Here is a 20838-nt window from a genome sequence, read left to right on the forward strand (position 1 = left end):
GAGACTTGATTACACACAGGTGGATTATATTTATCATCATTAGGCATTTCGGACAACATTGGATCATTCAGAGATCCACAATGAACTTCTGGAGTGAGTTTGCTGCACTGAAAGTAAAGGGGCTGAATAATGTTGCACGCCCCACTTTTCAGTTTTTGAATTTCCACAAAAATTTAAAATACCCAATAAATTTCGTTCAACTTCACAATTGTGTTCCACTTGTTGATTCTTCACCAAAAATTTACATTTGGTATCTTTATGTTTGAAGCTTGATATGTGGGAAAAGGTTGAAAAGTTCCAGGGAGCCGAATACTTTCGCAAGGCACTGTACATGTATATGTTACATTTCTGCCAGAAGCACACTGCACTTGTAAGTTTCTTAATTTATTAAATGATGTGCAACTTTTAATGAATTAGGTGCATCTTACTGAGCCTGCACAAGTCTTAAGGCCCCGTCACACATAGCGACGCTGCAGCGATACCGACAACGATCTGGATCGCTGCAGCGTCGCTGTTTGGTCGCTGGAGAGCTGTCACACAGACAGCTCTCCAGCGACCAACGATCCCGAGGTCCCCGGTAACCAGGGTAAACATCGGGTAACTAAGCGCAGGGCCGCGCTTAGTAACCCGATGTTTACCCTGGTTACCATCGTTAAAGTAAAAAAAAAAAAACGCTACATACTTACCTATCGCTGTCTGTCCTCGGTGCTCTGCTTCTCTGGTCTGGCTGTGAGCACAGCGGCCGGAAAGCAGAGCGGTGACGTCACCGCTCTGCTTTCCGGCTGCCCGGCGCTCACAGCCAGACCAGAGAAGCTGAGCGCCGAGGACAGACAGCGATAGGTAAGTATGTAGCGTTTGTTTTTTTTACTTTTAGGATGGTAACCAGGGTAAACATCGGGTTACTAAGCGCGGCCCTGCGCTTAGTTACCCGATGTTTACCCTGGTTACCAGCGAAGACATCGCTGAATCGGCGTCACACACGCCGATTCAGCGATGTCAGCGGGACCTCAACGATCAAAAAATGGCCCAGGCCATTCCGACACGACCAGCGATCTCACAGCAGGGGCCTGATCGCTGGTACGTGTCACACATAGCGAGATCGCTAATGAGATCGCTGTTGCGTCACAAAACTTGTGACTCAGCAGCGATCTCGCTAGCGATCTCGCTATGTGTGACGGGGCCTTTAATGAATCAGGGCCATTGTTCTCGTGAGCAGGGAGTAAACAGGAGATGTGCTGCTGATAACGATTACATATGTAACAGGGCAGAATGATCTATTAGGGTATGTGCACACGTTGCGGATTTTGCTGCGGATTCGCAGAGAATTAGCCGGTGCGGATTTGCAGCATTTTTCCATGAGTTTACAGTACATTGTAAACCTATGGAAAACAAAATCCGCAGTGCACATGCTGAGGAATAAACCGTGCGGAAACGTAGCATTGTTTATTTTCTGCAGCATGTCAATTCTTTGTGCGGATTCCACAGCGGTTTACACCTGCTCCATAATAGGAATCCGCAGGTGGAAAACTGCAGGTGGAATCCGCACAAAATCCGCAAAAAAATTGCGGTAAATCCGCAGTGCGGATTTACGTAAATCAGTCCAGAAAAATCAGCAGAGTAATCCGCAGCATGTGCACATACCCTTAGTGATCCTTCTAACCCCATTGTTCTTCATCAGCATGTGTGAAGAGTGGATTATTGTACATGGAAAATGGAAATAGGATCTCAAGAAATTCATGGAATTAAGGGTTTGAAAAGTTATGCTGATGTTCCAGAATGTGAGACATGGTTATATTTGAATAAATGATGATTTTTTTTGTTGTTGAATAAAATACTAATAAACACTAATAAAATACTAATGAGTTGCACAAATTGACAAAGCACTCCCTGTTTGATTAATTCAGTTGCACATTGTCTGCATTTTTTATGACTATCTGTATATGATATCTAGCGAGGTAACTGAATTTAGAGTAAAACGCAGAGCTCAGTCGGAGACTTTTAGTTTCACTGTCTTCAAACACTGCAGGACTTGGATACAAGACAAAATGGATAGAATCTGTACCAATATCCACAAGCAATTTCAAAACAAATGTACTTTCCACAGAGGCAGGGTGTCACTACAAAGCTATACAAGCATAACATACCCTAATTTCTGGAATTCCTCGACAAGACTTGATTTTTGCCCTGGAGACATTCGAGCAAAAACTGTTCCATTTATGAGTAGCTGAAAATGATCATAGAATAGGTTTAGCATGTTGTAACACATGTACAGTATATTCTTGCCCGTCAGTCACAAATGTCCTAAAGTACATTGTGAACTTCTGTAAAGGAAGAGCGAGTCATTTTGATTATGAATCTTTCTGGTCTATGATGCAGAGAGCAAGTCAAATAAAAATGAACACACAAACCAAACTAAATCTGAACTTAGTTGACAACCCTATCAATGACATTTAATGAAGAACTCCCACATATTTTTTATTAAATGTGTGTATATGTGCATGTAATGTAGTGAGAGTGTATTAATATATTCACCTACGGCTGATCTCTCCAGTGTCCAGCGCCATTTTTCTCTTCTCAGTGACATCACCGCTCTGAAGACTCTCCGGGTCATACTGTGCTCAGCGTGACCCAGAAGGGGCTTTTACGATGTCGGTCTTTGGAGCATCAGATTGAGGCTTACATTGTAAAAGGGACGGCTCACACATAGAGCATATAGTGACCAGGCTAGTCGCAATGGCGGTGATATCACTCACAAAAGAATCGGAACGGCGGTGGATACAGGAGAGAGTGGTGGTGGGTGAGCATTTTAATACACATTGCATTACATGCACATACACACATTTAATAAAAAAATATAGATGGGAGTGCTTCTTTAACACTAGAGAAGACGCCATGCCATATGACTATCACATCTTTAATTGGTCTTTCACCTTTGTATATCAAGTATGACTTAACAACACTTGTCACATGAAATAAAATCGTGACATGAGCCTCGGTACTGTTATATGGATCCCATTTATGTCAAATTCCTACTTTATCATTATAAATTGCAAATAGTGCCTTACACTTATGTAACTAGTTCAGATTCAGATATTAGATTTGCTTACCTTTTGTAGCAAATTACTAAAATATTGCAAAATTATTTCATAGGTCCTTCCAGTCATGGCAAAATAATATGGCAGCTTTTCAGTGTCTGGTTTGGATTTCTCCTGCATGTCAACATAAATATCCTAAAAAGAAATAAAACATCAATTTCTTTATTTAAGATTTAGCAGAAAGTGCAAAATTTTTCTGAGGATGACAAATACTGAATGAGCACAGTAAAACGTTAACAGTTGTCTTTACAGGTAACTTTTTTAGAATAAGCTTTTATGTGTGAATACTCAGATCTTTCATTTTTCATCCCTTTTCATCTAAGCATACGTTCCCTATAATTTTCACTTCTCTCAGAGTTATTGAGTGGATACTTGAGTCTGGAGTAATGGGATCATGTTGCAGGTAACAAAACAACAATTCCAGCATTCCACATAAAAGCACTACTTTATTTTTTTCAGTTAAAAACATTGACATGTTTTAAGTACCCAATGTGCCCTTAGTCATAGATACAAAATAAAAAGGCCAAGCATTGCTTAAATATGATCACTTGCATTCAACACCACTCCAATAACAATGTAACACATGTGCAATGGTATCAAAAGGAGAAACTGTCACAAAACAAATACAAAATCGTTAAGTACAAATAAAACATGATACAAATGGAAAGACTCACATGAATAAAAAGAAACCCATGGATAATGTAATGTTGTTGTATTGTCATATAAAAACTTGTTTTTTATATATTAAGGCCCCTCAGCACTTACAATGGACACAAGTACACCAAAGAGCCTCAACTCCTCCACTACCTTAGACATACGTATGTCAAAAATAGTGTCCCTGCCACATCTTTCCCCGCACATGATGCCTGATTTAATCAGCCATTAAGTATCTCTAACAGCCGTGGGTGGAACAGTACTCCACCCACAGCTGTTAACCAGTTAAATGCTTCTGTCAATCACTAACAGCAGCATTTAAAATGCACCGGCATGGAGAGCTTTGTTCCTCCCACCCTTCGGCGCACTTGTGATGTGATCATGAGGCGCTGATGGGTTGTCATGATAGCCAGGGGTTTTCTGATGATGTGCTGATGCACTGCTATGTATAACACAAATGATAAGATGCCTCAAGTGTTAGGTCTCGAGTTCCCGCTTCTGCACAGGGGGAATCTCGAGCCATCTCCGCTGCGGTCTCCCATTCTTATCCAGCCGCAGTGGAGTCTGCTCAGCATGGACGTCGGTCCCAGCGTCTTGCTCAGTCTCACTCTGTACAGAGAGTTACTGCTGCTTCTTCAGCTTCTGACATTAAAGCCAGTGCTGGTCAGCAGCGAGCGGACTTCTCTGGGACTAAGTCCTTGTCTGCACACACTGAGCATGCCCAGGGCAAGATCTCCCGTTGGAGATCGAGGGTCATGTGCTCAGGCTCTGCAGCACATTCCATTGGTCCTCTTGGCAGGTCTTGGAAGGGCAAAGTTTCTGTGGCCACTTCCTGTGCTGCAACTATATAAACTGCGCATGACCGCACGGCCATGCGCTAGTGTGCAATTGTTAATGTGTGTATGTTGTGAGTGCAAGTCGTCCTTGGATACCCCTACCCTATTGAATGTCTGTTCGCGGAAGGTGTATGGTTGCTATCTAGCGCCCGACTTATCCTACAGCACTAATCACACATTACAGCGTCCAGTTGCTGAGACCGCCAGTACTGCGCCGTGCACTTCCTCTGTGCTTTCCTTACCCAAGCCTGGGTGGTTAGTGGCGTTCGTCAGTGCGGCACCGCATGCACTCTTGTGCCTTAATATTGTTATTTGGTTTCCTTACACACCCAGTTGCGGTGTTGTGCCAGCAAGGGTCTAATCGGACTTCAATTCTAGTTGGGGTTGAGTTCGCTGACTACTTGCTCGCGCTCTATGTGCGGTACCGCGGTCCTGTGACGCAACAGGATCGCTTCCTTCACGCTGGGTGAAGTTTAACCCACGTGTGTATACTTATGAGTACCGCCATATAGTCCGTCATTACTTTGCAGCAGGTTCCATCTCTGCACGGTGGACCCCGGGCTGCGAACGCACCATACTCTATCTGTCTTATTATTTGGTGCGTTCCGCTAGCCCTAACATCAAGTCTCTTAAAAGGACTATTAAATTTGATTAAAAAAAAGTCTATTAAAAATGTGACAAAAAATTTAACTCCCTCCCCCCCCACAAAGGTTCAAATCATTGTCTTTTTGCTCCATTAAAAATAACAGTTAAAAAATACACATATTTGATATTGGTGAGATTAGAAATGTCCGATCTATCAAAATATAATGTACATTAATCCAATCGGTAAATGGTGTAATAAGAAAAGAAATCAAAACTACAGAATTATGTTTTTTTACCTCCTCGACATTGTAATTAAATGCAATAACAGGCGATCAAAATATCTTTAGAAAGAACAGTTCACAGGGCAAAAAATAAACCCTGACACAGCCTGATGTCTCAGAAAATGCAAAAGTTATGAGTTTTGGAAAATGTCGATAAAAGCAAAATATTTTGTTTTTCAAATTTACAAACATTTTTTTCACCACCTAAATTAAAAAAACTAAACATGTTTGGTATCTGCATACTTGTACTGAGCTGAAAAATCATATTGCCAAGACAGTTTTACCATATAGTGAACGTGGTAAATAAAATACTCATAAAACATACTGTATGCAAGCAATTATACAGTGTGAAGGTTTTTGTGGGGTCCATCATACTGTGTGGAAGGCTGTGTGGGGTCATTATACAGTGTGGAGAGGTGTGGGGCTATTATACTCTGTGTAGGCCCATTATACTGCATGGAAGGCTGTGTTGGGGTCATCATACTGTGCATGTGGAGCATACTGTGGAGGAATTCACTCTGGGGGTATTTTACAGTGTTTGTTGGGGCACTTTTATTGACATCATACTTTATGAGTTCAATGAAACGGGAATCTAGGGCTCCAGTAGGAGGAAAATTAGATGGGCACACAGTAAGTGCAGTAACAGGGACACATATGGCAGCAGCGGTTCAGGAATGGGTTTCAGCAAGATAAGGAGTTTGTGCAGATTGGGGATAGATGGGGATGGATTCTGAAATGTTTGACGTCAGATGTGTGTTTGTTGTAATCTCTGCAGCTGAGTCTTGGCTGGAAACAGTTGCCATATTGGTCTGGGCCAGATGGAAAAGATGGGAAAAGTGAACGACTCCATCAGAAAGAACGTCATTTCTAAGTCACCATCTATAACTGTACTGTGATCACTTATATGTTCTGCAGGACTGGTATCTACCACTATATGTCACCATATGGCAGTAATATCAGTGTTGATCTTTGTATATAGATTTTTTTTAGTAAAAGTGTGGTCATCTGCTGAGGTTCTCTTACATCCACTATTAGGGCGCGCCATCAAGTTGTAATCAAGGTTACCTGGTTAGGGGCTCACTCAGAAGATTGTCCCACTGAACCAAACCCCTAGCTACACCTCTGACACAAAAGGTAGAAGAAAGAAACTCCATGTTGGGTTTAGTCTGTATATTAACAATATGTATACATTTACCGTACTTTGTGAAAAAGTTTCTGGGAATAACCTTATATTTAGAACAAATAAAGTGGTATTTTCACATACATTGTTGGAATTGTGCCTATCATCACAACAATATATGGGTTAGAATATGAAAACAGAAAAATCCAAGATATGCATCAATCTAGTATCTGTATCAACAAGCCACTCACCACTTCTTCAAAACTTTTTCGCTTCACACCCTGTACAACAGTCCATGTAATAGAAGCCAAACTAGAATCAGTGGGTCCATTGGCTTCTACCATGATAACATTGCTCTGTTCATTTATCATCCCAGAGTTTTTAGCTACAGTTACAGCAGTCTGCAGATTGTCACCTGAAGTAGAAACATTACATGGTTAAACATATGCATATTACAAAATCAGAAAATTATAACCTAGTATGACCATATTGTAGATAAGTAAGGAACATACAGTTATATGAAAAAGTTTGGGCACCCCTATTAATCTTAAGCTTAATATTTTATAAAAATTGTTTTTTTTGCAATAGCTATTTCAGTTTCATATATCTAATAACTGTTGGACACAGTAATGTTTCTGCCTTGAAATGAGGTTTATTGTACTAACAGAAAATGTGCAATCTGCATTCAAACAAAATTTGACAGGTGCATAAGTATGGGCACCCAACCAGAAAAGTGACATTAATATTTAGTAGATCCTCCTTTTGTAAAAATAACAGCCTCTAGTCGCTTCCTGTAGCAATTAATGAGTTCCTGGATCCCGGATGAAGGTATTTTTGACCATTCCTCTTTACAAAACAATTCCAGTTCAGTTAAGTTTGATGGTCGCCGAGCATGGACAGCCCTCTTCAAATGATCCCACAGATGTTCAATGATATTCAGGTCTGGGGACTGGGATGGCCATTCCAGAACAGTGTAATTGTTCATCTGCATGAATGCCTGAGTAGATTTGGAGCAGTGTTTTGGATCATTGTCTTGCTGAAAGATCCATCCCCTGCGTAACTTCAACTTTGTCACTGATTCATGAACATTATTGTCAAGAATCTGCTGATACTGAGAGGAATCCATGCGTCCCTCAACTTTAACAAGATTCCCGGTCCCGGCATTGGCCACACAGCCCCAAAGCATGATGGAACCTCCACCAAATTTTACTGTGGGTAGCAAGTGTTTTTCTTGGAATGCTGTGTTTTTTGGCCGCCATGCATAACGCCTTTTTGTATGACCAAACAACTCAATCTTGGTTTCATCAGTCCACAGGACCTTCTTCCAAAAAGAAATTGGCTTCTCCAAATGTGCTTTTGCATACCTCAGCCGATTCTGTTTGTGGCGTGCTTGCAGAAACGGCTTCTTTTGCATCACTCTCCCATACAGCTTCTCCTTGTGCAAAGTGCATTGTATAGTTGACCGATGCACAGTGACACCATCTGCAGCAAGTTGATGCTGCAGCTCTCTCGAGGTGGTCTGAGGATTGTCCTTGACTGATCTCACCATTCTTCTTCTCTGCCTTTCTGATGTTTTTTTTGGCCTGCCACTTCTGGCCTTAACAAGAACTGTGCCTGTGTTCTTCCATTTCCTTACTATGTTCCTCACAGTGGAAACTGACAGGTTAAATCTCTGAGACAGCTTTTTGTATCCTTCCCCTGAACAACTATGTTGAATAATATTTGTTTTCAGATCATTAGACAGTTGTTTTGAGGAGCCCATGATGCCACTCTTCAGAGGAGATTCATACAGGAGAACAACTTGCAAGTGGCCACTTTAAGTAGCTTTTCTCATGATTGCATACACCTGGCTATGAAGTTCAAAGCTCAATGAGGTTAGAAAACCAAAAAAAGTGCTTCAGTAAGTCAGTAAAAAGTACGGTAGGTAGGAGTATTTAATACAAGAAAATGATAAGGGTGCCCATACTTATGCACCTGTCAAATTTTGTTTGAATGCAGATTGCACATTTTCTGTTAGTACAATAAACCTCATTTCAAGGCAGAAACATTACTGTGTCCAACAGTTATTAGATATATGAAACTGAAATAGCTGTTTCAAAAAAACAATTTTTATAAAACATTAAGCTTAAGATTAATAGGGGTGCCCAAACTTTTTCATATAACTGTATATAAGAAAGCTAAAAATGTAATAATTGCCTTAAACCAATTATGGTATCCACCTATATGGCAGTATTTTCTTTATACAGTGATAAAAACCTGACACAGCAACACCACAGGAGATTAGTTACTGCTTATAGAGTTGAATATTTTTTTGCTAAACGCATAACGATATCTATAACCCTGTATGTAACCCCTTTCTTATGCACAGCACCATGGAATTATTGGTGCTATATAAATAAATAATAATAATAATAATAATGTCTCAGTCACAGTATCCATCATTGCGTGACGATGAGAATGTGAATTATTGAGAAGTAAAGTAGGAAACCCCACTCTTTCACATACACACCCATGCCCTGTTTGAAAGAAAATGTATCGTCGGGATGTGAAAATATCCCTTTCAATTTAATTGTTGGTAAAAAAAGAAAAAAAAAGATTTTCTAAATGTATATTTAAATTACTTTAAGGGGTTTTCCGAATTGATGACGTACAGTATCTGTAGGATAGTTGTTCAGTATGAGATTTTTTGAAGTCTGACACATGGTATCCACACTGATCAGCAGAAACCTGCTCTGGAAGTGGCTGGAAATAAGCGATGTACAGGGAGGAACACAGCAGCTCCGTTCATTGCTTAGTGGGCGCAGCCGAGTACTGTTCTTTATGTGCCATTCACTTGAATGTTGTTGCACATCAGTGGCATTTCTGGCTAATGTAATGCAGGAAAAGATGACAGCTGGACTGAAGCATTACAGAAATATTTTTAATGCACAGATATGATAGACAAGATAAATACATTATAGTTACTCAAATCTTTGCTTCTTCGTATTAAACTAATGAACTGGATATACAATGTAGTAAACACTACAGAGTGGAATAAAATATATATCTTTTTTTTTTTTCGCATTTCCGTTGTGGAGATATTAGCAATCAAAGTGTTTGGCACTTTTTTGTTTAACTCTAAGTGAATGTGATTAGACATGTTTCACCATGGGTATGTATTTCTTCACCCAGTAAATTGCTGATCAATCATAAGCAGAAAACAACACTCAATAAAATGAAGAACATCCCTCCACCATAGCTTAGAGCAGATTTCTAAGTGTGTGAGATGTCTAGTGGCAGACAGCTCTGATCTCCTGGTCTAACCTCCTGTATTAGTCAGTGTGGAGGAGGGACAGTGCCGCTGGGTTTAGCTGTGTCAAATTACAAATCCTTCTATCACCTCTCCTCATAACTGAGTCAGTAATCACACTTATTGCTGGTGTCCAGAGGCAACTTGGATTCTATCTGCAGTGAGAGCAGATTGTCATTACATCTCACACAGAAGCAGTCTGCCTGGTGTGGGCCAATCCTGTATCAGATATAAGGACACCCTGCTTTGATTTCATTGAACAGCAAGCACCAGCTGAGCACAACACGTGTAAAGGTACCGTCACACTAAGCGACGCTGCAGCGATACCGACAACGATGTCGATCGCTGCAGCGTCGCTGTTTGGTCGCCGGAGAGCTGTCACACAGACAGCTCTCCAGCGACCAACGATGATGCCGGTAACCAGGGTAAACATCGGGTTACTAAGCGAAGGGCCGCGCTTTGTAACCCGATGTTTACCCTGGTTACCATCGTAAAAGTAAAAAAAAACAAACAGTACATACTTACCTCCCGCTGTCTGTCCTCCGGCGCTGTGCTTTTCTGCACTGACTGTAAGCACAGCAGCCGTAAAGCAGAGCGGTGACGTCACCGCTGTGCTTTCCGGCTGGCCAGCGCTCACAGCCAGTGCAGAGAAGCACAGCGGGGGACAGACAGCGGAAGCTAAGTATGTAGTGTTTGTTTTTTTTTACTTTTACGCTGGTAACCAGTGTAAACATCGGGTTACTAAGCGCAGATCGGGTTACTAAGCGCGGCCCTGCGCTTAGTAACCCGATGTTTATCCTGGTTACCAGTGAAGACATCGCTGAATCGGCGTCACACACGCCGATTCAGCGATGTCTGCAGGAGGTCCAGCGACGAAATAAAGTGCTGGACTTTCTGCAGCGACCAACGACATCACAGCAGGATCCTGATCGCTGCTGCGTGTCAAACTGAACGATATCGCTAGCCAGGACGCTGCAACGTCACAGATCGCTAGCGATATCGTTCAGTGTGACGGTACCTTAAGTGTGACTATTGACACTTTGAACACTCATCTCTGGACAGGCAGTGTGGTGAAAAGGCAGAACAGCAGAGCTCACAGTGCTATGAGAGTAAAGGTACCTTCACATTTAGCGACGCTGCAGCGATCTAGACAATGATCCCGATCGCTGCAGCGTCGCTGTTTGGTCGCTGGAGAGCTGTCACACAGACAGCTCTCCAGCGACCAACGTGCCAGTAACCAGGGTAAACATCGGGTTACTAAGTGCAGGGCCGCGCTTAGTAACCCAATGTTTACCCTGGTTACCAGCGTAAAAGTAAAAAAAACCAAACACTACATACTTACCTTCCGCTGTCTGTGCCCCGGCGTTCTGCTTCTCTGCACTGTGTAAGCACAGCGGCCGGAAAGCAGAGCGGTGACGTCACCACTGTGCTCTGCTCTCCGGCCGGCCGGCGCTCACAGTGCAGAGAAGCACAGCGGGGGACAGACAGCGGAATGTAAGTATGTAGTGTTTGTTTTTTTTTTACTTTTACGCTGGTAGCCAGGGTAAACATCGGGTTACTAAGCACGGCCCTGCACTTAGTAACCCGATGTTTACCCTGATTACTGGCACGTTGGTCGCTGGAGAGCTGTCTGTGTGACAGCTCTCCAGCGACCAAACAGTGACGCTGCAGCGATTGGGATCATTGTCTAGATCGCTGCAGCGTCGCTAAATGTGAAGGTACCTTTACTCTCATAGCACTGTGAGCTCTGCTGTTCTGCCTTTTCACCACACTTAGTAACCCGATGTTTACCCTGGTTACCAGTGAAGACATCGCTGAATCGGCGTCACACACGCCGATTCAGTGATGTCTGCAGGAGGTCCAGCGACGAAATAAAGTGCTGGCCTTCTAGCTCCGACCAACGATGTCACAGCAGGATCTTGATCGCTGCTGCCTGTCTAACTGAACGATATCGCTATCCAGGACCCTGCAACGTCACGGATCACTAGCGATATCGTTCAGTGTGAAGGTACCCTAAGAGAGCTGATTGAAGGGCTTGCAATGAAACACAGCTAAACTCAGCTGCACTGCCCCTTCCCACACATTGACTCATACAAGAGGATAGATCAGGAAATAACTTCCACCCAGACTTATTAGGTGTCAAATACTTTGATGCCTAATATCTCTGCAATGGAGAGGCAAAATAAAAAAAAAAAAGTTGTATTCCACTCTATAGCTACTATTACATCCTGCGTCCAGTTCAACATGAAAAATTTGGTGAAAGGTCCTCTTAAATAAACAACCAGTCAGGGGCTCAATGATCAATTTATTAAAAGAAAAACCTTTTTCAGCCTGAGTTGTTGGTTTAGATATTATCCCATGCTGGCAAATCTTGGAAAGAGACATATTTGGCTTTCAGAATAATGTAGAATCAGAATCATACCTGTAATCATGACTGTTCTGACCCTGGCATTAGACAGTTCCTTTAACACTGGTCTAGTTTCCAATTTAAGGCGATTTTCCATCACAAGAAGACCAAGGAAAGATAAGTCACATTCCACTTCATCCCTTGTTACAAAAGGTAAGTTTGTTAAATGATATTCAAACAAGTGAGCTACATTTGATACAAATAAGACATAACAACATTGTGCCACAGAGAGCATGTCCAACAGACCACAGGACAATTTGAAAACAACAATTTAACTTTATAAAGTGTTCATTAAGGGTAAATTACAGAAATTAATAAGGATTTACTTATTCTTGTCTCGATGAACTGTAATAAACGAACATGCTGCCGTTCTTTTTTTTTTTTAGAATCCCTCCATATTAATTTGGTGCCCTATAGTGATAGCGATGAACGAACGTGCTTGGATAAGGTGTCATCCGAGAATGCTCATGTGCTAATCGAGTGTCTCCGGCGTGCTTGAAAAATATGCTCAAGTCCCCGTGCCTTCATGTCTCGCAGCTGTTCCAACAGCAGCAACACATGCAAGGATTGTCTGTTTTTTGGGCAATCCCAGCATGTGTTTCAGCTGTCGAACAGCCACGAGACATGCAGCCGCGAGGACTCGAATATATTATTCAAACTTGCCGAAGACACTCAGTTAGCAGCTGAGCATTCTCGGATGACACCTTATCCGAGCACGTTCGTTCATCATTAGACTGCCCTACTTTTCGTTTTTTAGGTCAGCATTGTTACGGATCTGCAACACAGGACTAAGGTAGAAGGGGGAAAACTGACCCTGCACTATGACTAGACTGAAACCCTACGATGGAGTGGGCGACCCATTCCTTGTGAATAGACCCACCGACGATCCTAGTTTAATCTCAAGCGAAGACCTATAGATAAGGGGAAGGGGTTCCCTAAAAGAACTAAGGACTGGGTACAAAAACGGGTCACCTCCTAATAGAAAATAAAGAGAAGGCTGCAGAAACCAATAGAAAACAGAAACTAAGGCTAGCAGAACCAGAGGTACCAGCACTGCACAAATAACACACACAGAAGACAAAGCAAAGCACCAAGCTAGAGCTCAAGCAGATAAACCCTGTTGTCCAGCAAGGACTGGGAGGCAGGTGCTGGTTAATAAAGAGTGAAACAAACACCTGACCCAAGACAAACCAGCACCAGAGGAAAAAGACAAGCAGCCAGAAATCCACAAGAAAATGGCAGATAGTCACAAACTAAACAGATTCGAACAAGCATAACAAATGGCAAAAATAAAGCTTGCCATAAACTTTAGCTATTCCTAATAACCCCCCATACATATGAATGCTCAGTTCAGCCATCAGCTATCCTTTCCATTCTCCCCACACATAAGCACACTCAGCCTGGTTGAGTGTGCATGTAGCTTATCTCCCCTGGGAACAAAAGGATTGGGTGCAAATTTCAGAAGTATTTATCTGACTGGGGAGTCTTGAGGCGCTGTACACATTAGGAGGTCGGATAGTCCCTCTGAAATTAGGTTCAACTGGCCTAAGTCTAATGTGTATGGCCATGAGAATTTTGCTCCTTTTCTTTACTGAAGCAATATTGAAAACCGAAAAGGTTTTCCACTTTTATGCAAACAAAACCTTAACAGGGTTATTCCCATCTTCATACAGGGGTTTTGCTGGATAGTGCTTGTAAAAGCAAGAACTTTTGCAATTTACTGTTTATTCAAATTTGCAGTTATTCTTGAAATATTTACACTTTTACAGCTTATTGTCTAGGACAGGGGTAGAGAACCTCAGACCCCAGGGCCATTTACGGCCCTCGATGACCTTTTTTTCAGGCCCTTGAGAAGATTCTCAGGGACCGCATTCTTGGGCAGGGACGTGTATTTTGATTGCCACAAGCTCATTACTTTCTTCTTGCTCTGTTAGCACACACACGCAGTGTTCACTAATGAACACTGAAGGGCATGCAATGAAAGATTACGTCCTGAAACCAGTGCCAGAGTCAGGATGTACTTTGTGGGCAGAGTTTGTACGGCCCCCGAAGGATGGTATAAATATCCAAATGGCCCTTGGCAGGAAAAAGATTCCCGACTTCTGGTCTGGGAGACCGATCACTGCTGCTGTATAGATTGAATCTGGCTGAGATTAGGAGATAACATTGTGCTCTAGCAATTCGGCCAGCATTAAATCAGCGCTTACAAGCTCAATAGAAAAGAGCTTGTAAGCGCTGTGCATGTTTGGCCACCACTGCTTGACAGTTGTGTTGGTCATCACCTATGCAATGATCTGTAATCTGTATACAAAAGAAAAATGTTAATATCTCAAGAATGGCAAAAAAATGTAATAAACATTAAATTGCAAAAGTTCTTGTGTTTACAACTTTACAAGCACTATCCAACAATACCCATATATGAAGATGGGAATAACCATTTAATTACCATTTTTCCTTGGATTCAGGATATAGTCATATGTAGCAGCTTTGTTGAAGACATTTCTGCAATGCTCCCATATGCAAAAATGGAGCTTGCAGAAATCCATGTTTTTGCACCAAACAACAAATTTCAGGCAAATAGAACAGGATTGATAAAAAAAAAATTCCTTCACTGCACAGAAGTAGTTTCTCACCTAGTGTTAGCTGATTGCATCGGTCTGGATAACTGGATATTTCAAAGCCTTTAGGCTATCAGCATCAGAATATAAGATCTGTTAAGTCTCGGTTTAGATCAGAATTCAGAAACACAAACTATAAATGCTTTATTTCTGACATGATTAATAAAAATGATCTTACCGCTTTAAAGCTTTGATGTTTAGCTTTTCCCTTCTGTCTAATGTTTTGTATGCCAGTCCAATAACGCGGAATCCTTGCTTAGTGTAAAGCTCCAGCTCCTCAGAGAAGTTGAGAGGAACTATTTGGTAAAAAAAAAAGAATTATTCATTTTTATTAATTAATTATTCAATTATAATAATAATAATTATTATTATAATTATTAATAATAATATAATAATTATTAATTATTCAATTCAAGATTTTTAAAAAAAATCACTATTTTGCACCTCAAAGAATAGCAGACCGTTACCAAATATCAGATATGAGTAGCTTAAACAAGTTAATCTACAAAGTGGCCACAAAGAGTTGTCCTTGACTGTTCACGGTACAGGTCCCCACCTACCCCCCAATATTCTAGTGTGCAGTAAAATGAAGGCAAACATTTGGGGAAACTAATCTTTGCAAGCAAGAATTAGGAAATTGTAAAACAATTGAGCAGTCACTTTCTAATTTATTCCTTCCCCATTCATGTAGAAACATTTAAATAATTTTGTATGCCAATTATAGGATCATTCTCACGCTCTTTGATTCAACAAATTAGTTTGCCATTTATTTCTTAGTAAGGCCGGAGTCACACTGTACGTATGAAAAATCGGTCCGAGTCTCCCTGCCAAGAGTCGCACGAGTGTAATATGATTAACTTGAAGGATTAACTTGATCGCTAAACGGCACAGCGAGAAAAAAAATCAAAACGCCAGAATTACGTTTTTTTGGTCGCCAAGACATTGCATTAAAAATGCAATAACGAGCTATCAAAAGAACGTATCTGCACCAAAATGATGTTAAAAATGTCAGCTTGGCACTCAAAAAATAAGCCCTCTCTCAACCGGAGACCATGAAAAATGGAGACGCTACGGGTATCGGAAAATGGCGCAATTTTTTTTTTTAACAAAGTTTGGAATTTTTTCTGACCATAGATAAAAAAAGAACCTAGAAATGTTTGTTGTCTATGAACTCGTAATGACCTGGAAAATCATAACGGCAGGTCAGTTTTAGCATTTAATGAACCTAGTAAAAAAGCCAAACAAAAAACAAGTGTGGGATTGCAGTGTTTTTGCAATTTCAACACACTTGGAATTTTTTTCCCGTTTTCTAGTTCATTAAAATGGTAAAATGGTGTCTTTCAAAAGTACAACTCATTCCGCAAAAAACAAGCCCTCACATGGCCATTTTGACCAAAAAATAAAAAAAATTATGGCTCTGGGAAGAAGGGGAGCAAAAAATGAAAACGCAAAAACGAAAAAAGCTCATGTCATGAAGGGGTTAATAGCCAGTAAAGGCTATTTATACAGTTGTGAGCTGATATTAATAGCTTGGGAAGCTCCATGGGTATTACCCCCTTCCCAGGCTATAGACATCTGCCCCCAGCCGTCAGCTTTCCCTCTGCTGGTTTCGAAAATTGCGCAGGAGCCCACTCATTTTTTTTCGAAAAATAATCTTTTATACATGTCTAGTAATTTGCACACACACTGTACTAATTGTATTTGTCAGTGACATCTATATATCTACCTATTCTATTTGTATTTACTGTATGTAATCCATCTCATCTAACCTGTCGGCTCCTGCAGTGAATTTACAGAACACAGCAGATGAATTACCGGCTTTTCTTTTATGTATCTATGTCAAATAAATACATATACAGTATACGTGTATGTCACTGACATCTGTATATCTATGTATTCTATGTGTATATACTGTACCTATTTTATCTATTCTATTCTAACCTGTCAGTGTGATTTTACTGTACGGGCACATGAATTCCCAGCTTTTCAAAGGACACTGGTGCATAAAAATCAGACAGCCCTCACATGGTCCGAGTGCTGTGCGATTTTATTCTCGCACCCATAGGCTGGCATTGGCGAGTCTCGGCCGAGTCTTGGTGACAATTGAAGCATGCTGAGATTTTACACACACGCTGAATACGCCCGAGAATATAAACGGTGATGTGAGCTGCCCCATAGATTAACACTGGTCCGAGATCTATGTAATGTTTTCTCGCATAGCACTCGTCCGTATTCTACGGTATTGTGACGCAGGCCTACAAAAAAGTCCTCTCTGCTCTCAAGAATGGAGTGACTTTTAGTTTTATTGCTTATGACTTTTGCCCATGTTGCCAGTCACTCCTGTAGTCACTCCTGTAGTCTAGCGGCTTTGTCCGAATATGTGCAGTGTTTACATGTCCTTTCTAACAGAACTTGTAAGAAAGGCATTAAATATGGCTGAGTTTCTGAGAGCTCCCAATTCTGTCCAGCTCCAGCTCCAGCTCCCCTGTGCTCCTCCAATGCAGTAGAGGCAAAGTTGCCTCATGTAGCACACAGTTTGGTCCAATGTTTCAATCAAGCAGGAGTGGATTGCCCACCATTGAACAGGGAGCCAAGAAGCAGGAGGTGCATTTATGAACAATGAAGATGCGAGAACACCTTTAAGAAATCTATTTCTGTATTGTGTCACCAAATATACATTATGTGGAGTTTCACTAAAGGGTTTTCATTAAAATTTTTCCATTAATTAAAAATACAGCGGGGAGTTTTTCATTCAACAGATACTGAGGTCTTGAGTTACCAGGTCACAACTACACATTACTATTGTTTGCCTAGAGACAATAACCTGTTTGAGAAAGGGGTGACATGGCCATTTTCTCCTCTTTTGCATCAGGTGTACACACCTTAGGGCATTGATTGACCGGAACACATAGGCGGACATACCATTGGGGCAACCTGTGCAATCACACAGGCACCCAATAGATAAAGGGGCCCACTTCAACCTCCAAAGCAGCAAGAAGACACATTTAGGATCAAATCTACTGTTCTTGCTCTTCAGTCTGTGTTCACTACCGCAAGAATGTGTCTCATGGTTGGTCAGAAGTGATATGCCCTCTTTAAAAATATACCTTTGCTTGACTAATGTTCCTAGCTAAATTTCTAATTTGTGACGTACTACTAACTTGTGTCTGGTTTACAAAATGAGGCCACCATCTCCGGAGCTCCTTTCATGTAGACAGCGTATTCGTCACCATTAAGGATCTGGGTGATCACAGACATGCGCTGCAGGCCAGAGGAGAATGGAAATTGTTGCAAGATGACGATACCTTCAACATTGACCTAATAGTAGAGAACTATGGAGTTATTAAAAGACATGTATTTTCAAGCTTACTACTATAATTCACGTCATTGCAATCACTGAGCAAACATTATACCCTAGGGTTAGGATTATGCAGCATAACTAAAACTCTGGATCTGTGGTCAACAACAAAGAGCTACTAGTGATGTCTGTCCATCTCAAAATATATTTTACCTTATTTGCGTCAGGACCTGGCTTCACAGTCATGGATTCCATTGACTCTTCACTTTGATCCACTGATGCTGCTTCAATCTCCTAGATAAAAAAATATAGCATAAATTAGTATACAATTAGGAAAAAGAGATCACAAAATGTAAAGTATTTATTTTGATTCTAAACCTTGTAAAAGTGCAATAATCAAATTGTCCATAGAAGGTTACACTGTAATTAGATCATTTTCGGTGTTATATTATAATTATACAACCAGGTTCAGATCAATGCTGCTGCAGCACATCATCCCACATATTAATACTGAGCATGTAATAGGACACAGAAGAACTTACCCAGCAAGTGAACTCAAACATTTTCAAGTCCAATGGATCTCCCTGTATGCTCCCATCTAAAACAATCAATGAATGGCATGAAGCCATAGACCCCAACAGAGGCCCCCAGGAAAGTGATGAGCCGCTTGTGACCATCATAATATCCTGAAACCTAAAGTTAAGCACAGGAATAAAGAATTAACATTATTAAACCCTGCCATAGAAGATGATCTCCAAAACAGGGAGATGGTGATAGAACATACAGAAGGTTTTAAACTTCCCAATGATCAAACAAACATATTGTATTTGGGAATATACAGATTTGCTCACAAACATTGAGCTGGGCATAGAATCCTCTTCCTTTCCTCATCCATCCAAAGCAAAGGCACATTTTTAAAGGGGTTACTCAAAGAGCCCAGAGTGTAAGCATTTTACTGGACAGCTGGTTTCAATAGGCAACATGTACAGCTTCATTTCGTTGCAAGCGTAGAGATGGGGAATGACTGAGGAAATGATGCGTAGAGTTGGGGAATCACTGGTGACATTGGTCATTCAGAAAGGGTCCAAGAAGTGATCCACATATTCCCTCAAAGCTGTAACTATATTGGCTGCAGGTGCTTCAGTTGTCCCTGGGCCTTGGAGCCTAGGGTGGCCTAAAAGGTCCTTTCGAAAATATGAGAAAACCAATTCTTCTAGCGACCCATAACAGTTGGGCGCCTTGTTGGAGATTTGGTATTTAGGCTCACGAGCTTCAAGTTATTAGGGCTCATGTTCTTCAAGTTATGCCAATATATTACCCCCTACCCCTGTATTTTTTCTTTCAGTGACCTTTGTAACACGACATGGCTGTCCAAACCAGGCAAACTTTCACATGGGGGTACTTTTCTTTTTTTTCCTCCTACTATGGGCATAATGTCTATTCTTACTATTATTTTTCTATGATATTTATAGTGTTAAAATTGAAGAATTTAAACACTAATGCAAAACATATCTAATATTCAAAGTGGGACAAATCTTGTAAGCACTAAATCCCTACAAGTCTATACATGCTCTAGAGGATCTCATGTACCAGCTGTGTGTTCAAAATGAGGACAAACACACCGTATATAATAAGACAAAAAATGAAAACATCATGGATGCTGAAATTTCAAGGAATTCTATCAAATTGTTATAGCAATATACAATCAGAATTCATGTATCGTTCTAAATTATATCTCACAATACACATATCGAAATAAGAGGCCTCTCGTAATATGTAAAGCTGGCAGAGACGGTGAAAAAGGCAACCCTCTGGCAGGTAAAAACAAAAAGATAGGAGAGTGGGACTAAGTAGAGACATTAAAAGGTAAAGTTTCACCTCCAGAAATTGTATTTACCTACAGATTACCACAATATCTGCAAGTAAATATCATTTCAGGAGGTGACCGATTCATCTTTGTTGCAAAATGGCACTAAAGAGCATATTTATCTAATATATAAAGCTGAATGTGTGTGTGTATGTGTGTATGTATGTATGTATGTATGTCAAGGATTGGCATCTGCACCGTCGCAGCTACAGCCACAAAATTTTGCACAGTCACACGTCTGGACCCCGAGAGCGTCATAGGCTATGTTGTGAGGCGAAATTTTAACCCCGCACGTTCCAATTCAACAAACAATTTTGCCCCTATCTACATAATGGGGAAAAAAGTGAAAGGAAAAGGGTTGGAGGCGTTGCAGCTACAGCCACAAAATTTTGCACAGTCACACATCTGGACCCTGAGAGCATCATAGGCAATGTTGTGAGGTGAAATTTTAACCCTGCGCTTTCCAATTCACCAAACAATTTTGGCCCTATCTACATAATGGGGAAAAGTGAAAGGAAAAGTGTTGGAGGCAAATTGACAGCTGCCTGATGTGAACAAGGGGGACTTAAAGAATGAGAGCGATGGTGCCAAAGAGTATATACCGTACAGTTGCTAAGGTGGGGCCCCCGACATGGGATACTCACCACACATGGGGATATGAACACACACACAAAATGCGCCACACACTACCACGTGCTTGAACACATATACCACCCTCAGCACACATTTCACCACACATACACCAACCTCGCCACATAAAAGTCAAAACACAAAAGTCGCCGCTCAAA

At 41.1% G+C, this 20838-nt stretch overlaps 1 protein-coding gene across 1 annotated transcript in view; it reads right to left on the reverse strand.

Annotated features, from left to right (window-relative positions):
• The window catches only part of LOC138638129 (probable cation-transporting ATPase 13A4), a 285554-nt gene that overhangs the window by 58883 nt on the left and 205833 nt on the right, over nucleotides 1–20838 (reverse strand). The window contains exons 14-21 of the mRNA XM_069727162.1: nucleotides 18726–18876; nucleotides 18397–18477; nucleotides 18047–18203; nucleotides 15064–15181; nucleotides 12283–12407; nucleotides 6823–6986; nucleotides 3108–3230; nucleotides 2145–2224 (exon numbers count right to left, since the gene is read on the reverse strand). Of these exons, the coding sequence (XP_069583263.1) occupies nucleotides 2145–2224; nucleotides 3108–3230; nucleotides 6823–6986; nucleotides 12283–12407; nucleotides 15064–15181; nucleotides 18047–18203; nucleotides 18397–18477; nucleotides 18726–18876 (999 nt within the window). The remainder of the gene's footprint in view (nucleotides 1–2144; nucleotides 2225–3107; nucleotides 3231–6822; nucleotides 6987–12282; nucleotides 12408–15063; nucleotides 15182–18046; nucleotides 18204–18396; nucleotides 18478–18725; nucleotides 18877–20838) is intronic.

The sequence above is a fragment of the Ranitomeya imitator genome, chromosome 5 (assembly GCF_032444005.1).
Source record: "Ranitomeya imitator isolate aRanImi1 chromosome 5, aRanImi1.pri, whole genome shotgun sequence".
NCBI classification, from domain to species: Eukaryota; Metazoa; Chordata; class Amphibia; order Anura; family Dendrobatidae; genus Ranitomeya; species Ranitomeya imitator.